Below are 12583 nucleotides of genomic sequence, written 5' to 3'. Positions count from 1 at the left end.
ATGGGAATACCCCTCTAAATAGCAGAGTGCCCTACTTACATGATACAGCATAATATACCTGTTATCATATTGCTGCCAGGCATGCTATGGTAATATGTAATGCTGACAGTAAAACATGGCAGACCTGAGGGAAGGTCTCTTGCAGTTTTCATTCTCACCAATGGAGCTAAAACTAAGCTGAGACTTCCTGTTCTGTCTGTGGTGATAAGAGGAGGCTGCTGTAAAGTGATCTGTACAGTACTGCACCGACATGTGACACTAGTAGATGGAGTAGAGGAGACAATAGCACCTCCCTGTGGAATGACCTCTTCAAAGGTCACAGAAGATACCCAGTAATGTTTCATATTCATCTCAGGATCTGTCTATTGACGTATATGTCCACGAGTCTTGCTGTAAAGCATGTCACTAAATGCTCTTAAAAACAGCTCAGGCAAGATGCCAGCCCTCATAACAATGTACAAAAAGTTCAATAAAAAAATTACAATTAGAAAATAGAAACAGAATAGAAATTAAGAGCAATTTTGGGTATCTGACCAGTGACCGAGATGGCACCTATAAAGGCATAATTTGTCCTACCATATTTTCCTCCTGCCATCCGGGAATTTTCCCTGCAGGAAAAATAACTTTTACTCAGACACAAATCCCTGCTTTTTAGGCATGGACTAGTCACTGCTCTCAGCCTGTAAGCATGCTCTGCGACGGTGACTGACAGGCAAAAATGTGTATACGCCACTCACTGCTGACACGCTGCTTAGTTGACTTTTCACATATTTTAAATATACTTCATTAACTTTTTCAGTGTGGGTTTATAAGGCAATTGCCACTTAACAGCCCCCATCTTAAATAGTCGTTGCTATGCTGTATCCATACACAATAGCTATATTCGAGCACATTACTGCACTCTCCCTCCCTGTCTATATGTAAACAACAGAAACACCCTTAAAAGCTCTTTTAAAAAAATTACATCTATGCTTTAAAGTGACAGACCAAAACATATCCTTGCTCTATTATTATGATATTTTAGCCTTTATTTAAATGCACATAAGTGTTATTGTACTGGGATTCACAAGATTCACCATTGCTATATCACAGTCTTCCCTATGGCTTGTATACAGTACATCTGGCTCTAGGGTTCCCTGTAGGTATCTCTCCAGCTGAGCACCTTTGGTATCTGGGGTATCATAGTGTTATTGAATCTTGGCTCTAATGTCAGAAACATATCAGTCTCAGTTAACATTAAGGTAAGATCCATATAACTTGATCACCTCTTTAATAATGTTGTTTTTAATATCCAGTGGGACTTTTGGGAATTTTAGGGACCTCTTGTATACTAAAACACCTTTATTAAACCTTCCCACTATACATGCAGCTGAACAATATAGTCATTTGCAATGGGACCCATTAATAAATCTGTCCGTTTGGGAAACTAAAACCCAAAGCTGTAGGTTTCTTGAAATCTCAGTAAATCAGACCCAATATGCTCGATTTCTTTCTCCATGGAGTAGCTTTTTCTTATACAACTCATGTTGTTTGAGGGTAAAATTGTGCCATTACCTATACAGTATACTAGTTAGAGATGTGAAAATATATTTGTAGATTCGGCACAAATCTGCAGACTAGGGAGGCAGGAGATGGAACTCTGGAGCAGAATTTCACCATGCTGTGGTAGGAGGTAGCGAGGCACTTGGCCAAGCAGGTATGCATATTCTCCATCTCTGTGGCGTCACATGACATAACCTAGTGCTGGAGTAGGTCTTATATTTCTTACTCCAAAAACACTGAAAAATCAAGCTAGGGCTTATTTTTGGTAAAGGGCTTATTTGGGGAACCTCTCCAACGTTTTTTCTGGTCTGTTTTTTACTTGCTTATTTATAATTTTTAAAATGATGTCCGTCATTTTAAGTCCAAAGTGACATTCATTATTTTGAGGATTGGCCACCCGCCATTGCAATAAGAGCTGTTGGTAAATTATTCTAGTTTGGGTTTCTAATTGCCCTTAGGATGTGTCTTTTATTGAAAAGTCCATTGAATTTAATAGTAAAAACGGTAGTAAGGAAAGTGACAAAGAAAAACTGTGTGTGAACAACTAAAAAATAATGTCCGCTGTTTGCAGAAGACGTCCAAAAATAATTGACATGATCATTATTTTGACGTCTGCACAGAAAATGTCCGTCATTTTTTACATTGTGTGCAATGGACGTCCGTCTTTCCATTGACTTCAATACATTGCAATGTATATAATTGTATGTTGCCCTATGGAACAGCACAGAAGCTTCTGCTGCTCTATACAGCAAATAAATGTGAAGCACAACACATGCCACCTGAACAGAGGGTAAATGACACTGTTTTAACCACTATTGGGTAAAGGAATGAATATAGATGGATAAAGGACTATGGATATATTAATTGCTGGATATATTTAATTATATATTTACTGCTAAAAGAGTCTAATTATATTACTATTATGGGAAAATGCTAGATTTTATGTTTAGGATGACAAGATGCATGAAAATAAAGATTTGTGTTGGCTGGCTATACTAAACTAATCTCAAAAATGTAACATTTATTACCTATTTTAGTTTTAGCCATTGGATCAGACATGATCCATATAAACTCTATCCTTAAACACGCATGCAAACTGAACTTTAAGGGAAAATACTGAATAAAATAGCAATGTTAGAACTGAAACCAATCCATAAATAATATATTGTAGGAGAATGACTTACTCCTTCTAGAAGTTTCGCTGGGGCAGTCCTGGAACCGGTCAGATCATGAATGAGGAACTCAGCCCAGTCTGTGCACTTCTCTTTTATTCCTGCAAAGAAATGGCTCTAGTTAGTGTATCAATGTATAAGTATATCCATCTATGTATATATTAAAGCCTTTTCATATTTTTTTTACTTAAGTTATCCTATACTACCAATGTTTTTTTTGCTTTTCAGGAATAATTAGGGTTCACTGCATGCTGGGAGTTGAAGTTCTGCAACTGGAACTATACCATCTATATCATAACGCAGAATGAAATTTTGGAATGGAATATGGTAATACTGTGAACAGCAACCAGTGAATGGGTGGTGAATATCAAACAGAGAGTTTACTATACTACAAGCCCCCTAAGTTCACACATAAGGCCCTATCAGTATCACATGAACAAAAAGTAATGCACAAAAGTTGAAGAATGATCACCCACCCATCTAGTTATTATTGCCTGACAACCCAAACAGAACTAATAGCCCAACTCAGCAATATGTGCAGAAAACCAATTGGTATTTTCTGGAGGCTAATGCTCATCCACACACAGCAATAGTTTCCCAAGAATGTCACATACTTGGCCTGTCCAGACACCAGACACCCAATAGTATCTATTCTTGTATCTTGGCTACAGGCAGCCCGGCAGGGTACTAGAGCCCCCTTTCAGTTGTAAATGTATTTACTCTAATATTGTAGCCACTTACATATATCACCATTACATTCACACAAAGTTCAATTCAACCCTAAGGCCGGGTTTACATATGTCCGGCGGTGCGGCGGCGTTTCCCTCCGGCGCAGGAGAAAAGCGCCGGAGGGAAACGCATCTTTGAACTGATCCCATTGTTTTCAATGGGATCGTTCAAAATGTGCGGCGGTGAACTAGTGGCCGCCGCATCGCCGGACCGTCGGTGCGTTAGGACGCATCTTGCAGCGTCCTGGCGGACCGCCGCTCCGGTGATGCGGCGCCGCACCAATTCAATCGAATAGAGCGCCGGATGCCTCGCCGGGCAGGACGCATGTCGTTCGGCTCTGGCATCCGGAGTTCAGGCAAATAGTAGCACAAAATAAACATATATCTCCCCCTGTGTGCTCTCCCCCTCCCCTATAGTCCCCCCTTGGTCCCCCAGTAGTATATCACCCCCCCTGTTTCTCCTCCAGTAGTATATAGCCCCCCTGTTGCCCCCCCAGTAATATTTAGCTTCCCTGTGTGCTCTCCCCCAATTAGTATACAGCATTGCTGTGCGCTCTCCCCCAATAGTATATAGCCCCCCATGTGCGCTCTACCCCTCCCATATAGCCCCCCTGTGTGCTCTCCCCCTCCCATATAGCCTCCCTATGCGCTCTCCCCTTGTAGTATATAGCCCCCCTGTGAGCTCCCCCAATTAGTATATAGCCCCCGTACGCTCCCCCGCAAATCCCATTGAAAATGACAGGAAAACATACTGGGGAAAAAAATGTCAACTGATGAGCGCAACTTGTGACAACTGATGGGAACTGATGACAACTGATGGAAACTGATGGCAACTGATGGTTTTTAATGAAAAGACGGATAGAAAAACTGATCACAACTGATGCATTTTTGGCATCAGTTGTGACATCAGTTGTGGTCAGTTTTTAGGCTAAAAACGCAACTGATGCCAACTTATATATGTAAACCCAGCCTAACAACAACTCCTTCTTGGCACAGTAGATTTTTTGGCAGTGGATTTATCATAAGAATTCATGCAGAACCTGTTACAGTAATGTATGGGTCATTTTTAACAAAGACACAGAAGGCTTCTCTTCTCTTGGGGCTTTTATATAGAACTTTTGGGAGTTCATTTTATTCAATAAGACAAAAGCAATAAAATAATAAAAGGGTGTCCATACATGAAGCAGTAGTGTGCCTAATGCAAAACTACATTCCAGTTTACAGCAAATTGAGTTTTAAGTTGCCGTTTAAAACCACACAAAAATGAAAATGTATCAAACAACCACAGCAACATGTGATAAAACTGCCTACAGTTTTACTGTACATGCTACCATTACATCTATGGGCACCCGTAATCCGTACCGCAATTTACTGTACATTTTGATGTTCATTTTCTGCTGTTGATTTTAGTGCAGATTATGTAAATTAAATTAAAAATCCAGATTGATTTTGCGCCTTTTTATAGACTGTGCAGTTGTATTAGACTAATTTATTGTTGCTCAAAATAAAAATAAAAAATTGCAAAATGTTTGCGCAGCCATTTGCAGCCCCCTGACCAGTTGTAAACTTTACAACCGTCTGTCAACAAATGAAGAAAATTGTGCAAATTCTCAAAGATTTTTGCTCAAAAAATGTGCTAAATTTCATACAAAAGAACCCTTCAATAAAAGAAGGCACACAGAAAAAGATTGCAGTTACACTTCATGATAGTAGAAGAGAAGCTAATTTACTAAATATAATTCCTTACTCCGCCTCTTCAAAACGTAATAGTGAAGAATGCCAGATGGGGAATAGTATTACTCAATAGAAGAAGTGGTACTTACTAAACAGGCTATGCCCCTTCCTTCAGTTCAGTGCACTGCTTTACCAGTACACCACTATTAATACATGGCCCAATCTAGGCTATATATTCCAATAAATGCTTGCTACAAATTGTATAATATTAAAGAAGTGCTTGAAGCCTTCAGAGGGACTGGTGATGATTCATTCAAGAAGAACTGGTGTTTATCTGGTCAGGAAGTTAAGCATGCAGGCCACATACATGCACAGAAGACATTGTTCTGAAAGTGGTAGAGTTAAACTGTAGGCATCTCATCCTTTTACAGTATTGAGGGCATTTCCTCCCCTAAGGACTGACAATCCTGACAAGTGACAAGAATGAAGGTTTTAACTGCAAAAGGATATGTTAGGAAATGCATGGAGGCTCACTTAGTCTAGTTTGCATACACCCATGACAGCTATCACTCCCCAAAGCGAAATCACTTGACCAGGTTGTCCCAAATTAGATTTCAATGGTATTTATGTCTTTTGGTGTATGGGTGCATTTACACAGAAAGATTTATCTGACAGATTTTGGAAGCCAAAGCCAGGAATGGATTTAAAAAGAGGATAGATCCCAGTCTTTCCTTTATGACCTGATCCCTGTTTATAGTCTGTTCCTGGTTTTGGCTTCAAATATCAGTCAGATAAATCTGTCTGTGTAAACGCACCATTAGTACGACTACTCTCCAGTTTCATCAAATTCCAGTGGAATGAAGAGACAGAATAAAATGTGTTAACTGGTAATTACTGTATACTTTTGTATACCTTTTTGCGTATAGTTTATGTATGACTCCACTTCCTGGGAACTTGCTGTAGGTTCCGTATACAGGATTTGTCATACATGATCTAATGAAAAAGGGTATTGTGTTTTATGCAATTTAATTTGCAGCACTATTCCAATGTCAACTAGGACTCCAGCCACAACAAAAAAATCTGGTGCAGGAAGGTGGCGCAGGGAATATAATAAAGAATGACCATTATTGACAGCTTTTTGTCTAGGTTACCAACCACCACTCTACTCTAAACACAGTGGTCTAGTTGGTGTATAGAAAACTATAATGTAGATGCATAGAGATAGTGTGTGTGTGTGTGTATATATACTATAGTTATATATACCATTAAGACCACTGCTTGTAGAGCAGAGTGGTGGTCAGTAACCTGGACAGATAACTGTTAATAATAGAAGGAAAAGAGCAACATATCAGGAGAAGGAGATACATTTTCTACATGAATGTATATAAAAAAATGTTGACTTGATGAGTCCTACAAGTTTAACTATAGTTAAGATGAGAATATCCCTTTAACAAACAAAGATTTAACATGGACAACTGTGTTTTTCCTTCCTGAAAAATATGTATGGCTTATAATACAAATGTAAAGAATTGATGCAGAAATACATGAGACAGTTGTAGAAGTATACCTTACTGGAAATGCCTTTTAAGTAACTTCAATGTCCTGTAAGCTATATGAAGTCTACAGACTGCATACAGTTATCAATATATTGATGAATAGCATGCACTAACTCCATGGCAGTTGTTATGAACCTGACACGTGACATTTTTCATGCTTTTTCTGTTTCCTTCTCCACTTGTCCACAGGGTGAATTATTCTCTCATTTCTGCTTTCTGACATGATTTTATTACATTCTGAGAAGCTTTTCAAGAGTGTTAAAAATTATCACCAAGCTTTATATGCACTACGCCTTCCAGGGAAATAGTATTCATGTTTTTCAGTACAGTACATTTGGCCTGAATAGTCCTATGAACTGAAACCATTGTAGGCTTATATACGTACTATGTACATAGAGGTTAGAAAAACATGGTATTTTTTTTCCAGAAACAGCACATCAAAGGTTATGGCTCAAATCTGGTATTGCAGTTCAGCTTGAAGTGAATGGGATTAGCTGCAATACCACACACAAGCTATGGACAGGTGTGTCACTGCTTTCTGAATATGCAGAACCCCTTTAAACAACCGTGTCAGTTAAGGTGGCCATATACCTTCAATAACTGTCAGCCAACAGTTACCTCTACCGTCCTTCCCATACACAGGAACGTTTGACAAGGGCGATCATTCCTTTGTTCTTAATGGGGACCGGTTAGAAACAGCCAGACAGCTCTGGCAGCAACTTTTCTCTCAAAGAACAAAGGGGTCAGGCAACAATTTCCCATTATGTCCGACCCCTATTTCTGGTAAGCGGTTGGGAAAGCCTCATACACTTTATACTGATGTTGCGAGTGGCAGGTTCGGCCAATATACAGTAGACCTTCAATGATTCTGTTATCTGCTTTAGTAAATGCAGTAATAATGGCATTAACTATGCTTCTGCTCACTAAGGTTTCAATTGTCTAATATTACCTTTGATCAGGAGATCATGATCCTTTGTGCCGTACAAACTATCTAACCATATATTGGTCTCATTAGCTGAAAATCAGCAGTGACGTAGGAAGAAAGGTCTTTTCATTGTCATTAATTGACTGTAATTGGTAAAATGCTCATGCATGGCCTGTTGTATCGAGGTCAACATAATACTGTTTTTTCATTTTATATATAGGTTATATAGGTATATAAGTTATTTATAGGATAAGCACCTATTTGCATACTGCACTATACGGGAGTAGGTCTCACTGCCGCAATACTACTTTTATTTATGGGTTGTTATAGAAATGGGTCAGAGAATATCTACAATAAGGATGAAATATTCATGCAACAACTAGATACTTGAAGGTGATTTGACATCTGGCTGGCCTTTAGCTATAAAACATGAGTGGCTTGGGGCATTTTCTTTATTCATACACAGCCCAGAGAGCTAAGACATTGTTCATTGTATTACACCTGCTACACAGTAATATAATAAAAATAGTGTCACAATGCATATTACATTTAAAGGTGATGCCTGTGAAAACAGCACTCAATAAATGTTAGGGAAGATTCTGAAATGCATGTATCTAGACATGTCCCTGGTGGATATAAATGAAAGCTGGAGATAATTCTCCAATGTGCAGTCTTCATACTGTTACCAAGATATTTAACCAGTTAGCAGCACGTCTCTCACAGCTTCTGTGCTATTAATGTGTCACCGTTCCCCCACTTCTGTTGGCTGTAGAACCGCTGCTTTCTATACTCAAAACTGAAAGGGATGCGATTTAATGTAGTCTCCACCACCAGGAGGTGCTAAGAATATATTTGATGTGCTTTTTTTTATCATAAACTAGAAATATGCTTTGTAATGCTGACAGATGTAAAAAAAAAAAATAAAGAAATTAATAAAACATAAAAAAATAAAAGCATACACCAAAAAACATAAGCATTTCCTAAATGCCTCAAATCCGCTCTTATGACTGTGCTTAGAGGTCTTGCTAGAGGAAACTTTTACCACTTCCAATAGTCCACTTCAATGTTAAAAGTGGTTTCTCCAACAAAAATAATTTGAAAAATAAAATAAAAAACATCCTATTTCTGTGGACAACACTCTCTCTGTTCTCCTATAATTGTTATGCACTAGACCCAGGAATTGGATCCACCTAAACCCAGAGGAGAATGAGCTGGGCCAAGTGCATGGTAGCTCAATTCACAGCCCTGGCCGCAGCAATCTCCGTTAGAAGATCTATTATAAGTGTAAGGGGCCAGTGGATGGAGATAATTGACAGTGGGGAAGAGAAGTCTCATGATCGGTGAGGGTACTAGCAGTAAAACACACAATCACAGACTTAGTCAGCAAATTCTTACTGACGGAGGGCCGTGGATACGTGTTACCAAAACAAATATAGGGTGCTATCTAAATCATATTATATAGGCTGCCCGGACCACAACTGATCCTATTAATAAAGGCAACACCACCCAAAACTGAGAAAGATTTATAGTGAAAAACACACACCAACCCGACGCGTTTCCCCATGGGTGTTAGCCACGGTTCATCAGGGGTTAAAAGATTGTTCACATATACATCAGACAATATGGTTATTGATCAACCCAATCAGTCAGTCGTTGTTGTACTGGCTACTAGATACACCCTATAATACCATGTCTATAAACAGCCCAACAAACACAGAAACGTGTGCTCCAGAATGAAAACTCATAAATAGCCAACCTTAATCAGAGTCAAAAATACCCTCACTGAGGTGGCAAAAAATAAACAAGTGGTGGCTCAGCCAAGCCTCTTACTCTCTCCCCTCAGGGTACATGATGTCCGGCCTCTGTTAGGGCTGCAGAGATGTCCTGCTGGGCGCTGTGGAGACCTGCACGTGCAACCCGGTACCAGCATAGAGACCCCAAACCTGTCAAAACTTTAAGGGTAGTAGTGAATCCTGAAGTACCAGTGACTACTTATATACATATACATGGATTTAATCATGCAATATCTAGATGCCTCAAATCTTTTCAGAGGAGCATGACAGGAAAAGCAACTACCTACTCCACTATAAGCTTCAAATGGCATTTGCATGTGAAGCTTAGGGTCAACATAGGGCCCATGATTGTAAAATAATAATAATAATCTATGAGCTAGGTGGCATTATGTATTATGTATTTATTCAATCTTGTTTGATAATTGGCACTGATGAAAATGCATAATGTGCTGACTGCTGACACAGACAATTAACATTACGTCTCATGCCAGTCATTTATTAGGCAACTCAGAATCTTGTCTAACCAGAAACACATGGTTGGAGCACATGTAAAAAAGAACATGGCGTTCAGAGAAAAATATGTAACGAATATCAAATAGATTTTCCGATAAAACTGTAACAATGTTTCTGATTTAAGGCAGAATAATTATATCAAATGAGTTATCTGTACTCTTCAGCTTTATTATTACTAACGTAATGTCAATTTGCTTTAGAAAATGTAATTAAAGTCTATAAAGATGGAACAGCTCGACTTCCCTGAAGACAAAAACACTCATTTTTCAAAGGCAAAAAACATAAAACACATAAATTTTAAAAAAGGGAAATTAAAGGGAAACTCTAACAAAAGCAAAGCTCCTTCAAGTAAACATTAATTAGGGACTTCTTAGTAAATCCTTTTTTGTCTCTAGTCACATCATATTATTGGTTAAATTTGGTATTTCCTGTAGAACTGAACCATCCTTAAAAGCATATGCACTTAAGTTTCGAAAACAACAGCATGTCTATTTTTCTTTATAATGGAGGTCAATAGCAGACATATACAGTTGTCAGGGCCACAGTTAAATACATCTGGAATATGCTTTTATTGGATTTTAAAGTGTATATGGATATAAATCTCACTATCAAACATGGCATTTACAGAACCCATGTATACTGTAATGCCAAATATATTTAGGCATATTCACAGTGCATGGGAGAGTAACATTTGAGTTTGGTGGTGGCTATATCGCAGAAGGGAAGGGGTACGTATTACCAGTACTTCTGGATCTAGTGACTGAGACTGGAAAATACCAGCCTGTCTTTAATGCAAGAATGTTTTGGGTTTTTTTTTTCTTTATTTTAGTAAGGCAGATAAAAAAGCATTTTTCTTTTCTGTAACCTTTTTGTAATAAACATATATTTAAAGGACCACTTATTAAGTATAGAAGGCCAGGATAGAGTTAGGCTGGATTCACTCTGCTTTTTTGCAGTCCGATTAATGTATGCTTTTTAAATGGTTACGTTTAACATACACAAAAACATGGTCAACTACATTTTTGTGTACGCTAAAAAACTGAAAAAAAGCCTCCGTTTTAATTGTTTGTTTTTTTTATAATGGAAGTCAATAGAAAACTGGATCAAAACTGACTGCACACAATTTCATTGTTTTTTTTTTCTCCATAAAACATATACATTAAACGAACTGTGAAAACACAATGTGAACCCAGCCTTACACTAGGAACCATTTAAATTCATATAAAGGATAATAAGAAAAAATATCCCTCTTAGCTGTTGTAAAGTTACATTTGGTGTGGGAATAATATTTTTTTCTCGACACCAATCTTTAGACCTGGCTGCTCCTTCTTCAGGTCCCATAGCATGCTATTGTTTTACTGAGTATATATATATGAATTTTACAAGGTTGTCAAAATATAAAAGTATGATCAACCAGAAGTAGCCGGAAATGACTTACTGCAGGTCAGTAAATAAAGAATAGGAATTTCTCTAGAACATGTCACATATAGAATGTAATAACTGGGTCAAGGGTAGAAGGAAGGAAGATCTGTCAGATGTTAAGAGGAGGTTTACTAAATAATCACTACTCAACAACTAAAGATTTTTAAAGAACATAATCTTCTGCCAAGACAAGTCTATAAATATAAAAGAACATATCTGCCTGCAAAATGGCCAACAGTATAAATCGCTGAGTTACCCTTCTTCTGTTTAGCTGTCACCCTGCTTTTATAGATCAATGTACACAAAGTAAATTTGTGATTGCCAGTGTCATGGTGTATGTTCACACAAGGCAGATATGCTGTGGATTTGTAGACGGAAAGTCATTACATTACCAGGAGAGTATTGAAATCTCATCCACACACTGCATAGAAAATCAGCTCAGAATCAACACAGAAACTGACCTGAGCTTCAGATTTAAACTCTACTACATGTCAATCTATGTTGTGGAAATGCTGCAGATTTCTTGGGGATTTGCAATTAAATGGAGAACTAAAAATCTGGAGAATAAAATACTGAATGAAAGGTATTGTTGAGGATGTGCAGCAGCGTCCGCACAACTGAAGTGACAGGGCAGTTTAAAGTGTCATTGTCTAATAAATTACCTGTTCATATGTTGTTAGATAAGTGAAAGGAAAACACCTGGTCTAAGGGTGATCAATAATGTAAATGAGCGCTGATCTGTTTAATCAGCGTTTGTTTACTGAGCCTATTACACGGCTCAAGTATGGTTTATCGCTAGCAATGTCCGTGCAGCCCTTGCCCTAAGCTGTTCATCCATTACCTGTCTGGTGTCCTCCTGCCTTCTGCTCTCTTACCGCTACCAGCTTCTCTGAGCTGACAAGCCGTTGTGGTTCTGGCCTGTGATTGGCTGAGCGGCCTCTGAGCTCACAGAAGCTACACCACGCAGTGCCAGGAAGCAGAGGGCAGAAGGAGACCAGGAACGTGGACAGGTAATATATGAGTAGCTTATTTCATTGTTAGTTGTCAGATGATTATAGGTCTGGACTTAAAGAAACAAAGCGATAATCGTCTGAATTATCCTGATTCGGACGATTATTGCCCAGTGTAATAGGGCACGTAGGCCACATAAACAATGATTGTTTTTTTTTGTGTGGCCATTTAAATCTATTGCTATTGGCTGCACATGCCCTGTGTACACAGAGAGCTGTGCGACCAATAGTTATAAATGTTAATTGCG

At 38.5% G+C, this 12583-nt stretch overlaps 1 protein-coding gene across 3 annotated transcripts in view; it reads right to left on the bottom strand.

The window, feature by feature from the left end:
- Positions 1 to 12583, bottom strand: part of SFMBT2 (Scm like with four mbt domains 2) — a 162083-nt gene that overhangs the window by 66291 nt on the left and 83209 nt on the right. For all 3 annotated transcript variants that reach the window (XM_069978786.1, XM_069978778.1, XM_069978795.1), the window contains one exon: positions 2727 to 2815. In XM_069978786.1, the coding sequence (XP_069834887.1) occupies positions 2727 to 2815 (89 nt within the window). The remainder of the gene's footprint in view (positions 1 to 2726; positions 2816 to 12583) is intronic.

This window comes from Dendropsophus ebraccatus, chromosome 1, assembly GCF_027789765.1.
Source record: "Dendropsophus ebraccatus isolate aDenEbr1 chromosome 1, aDenEbr1.pat, whole genome shotgun sequence".
Classification (NCBI taxonomy): Eukaryota; Metazoa; Chordata; class Amphibia; order Anura; family Hylidae; genus Dendropsophus; species Dendropsophus ebraccatus.
This window is presented reverse-complemented; position numbering and strand designations above follow the sequence as displayed.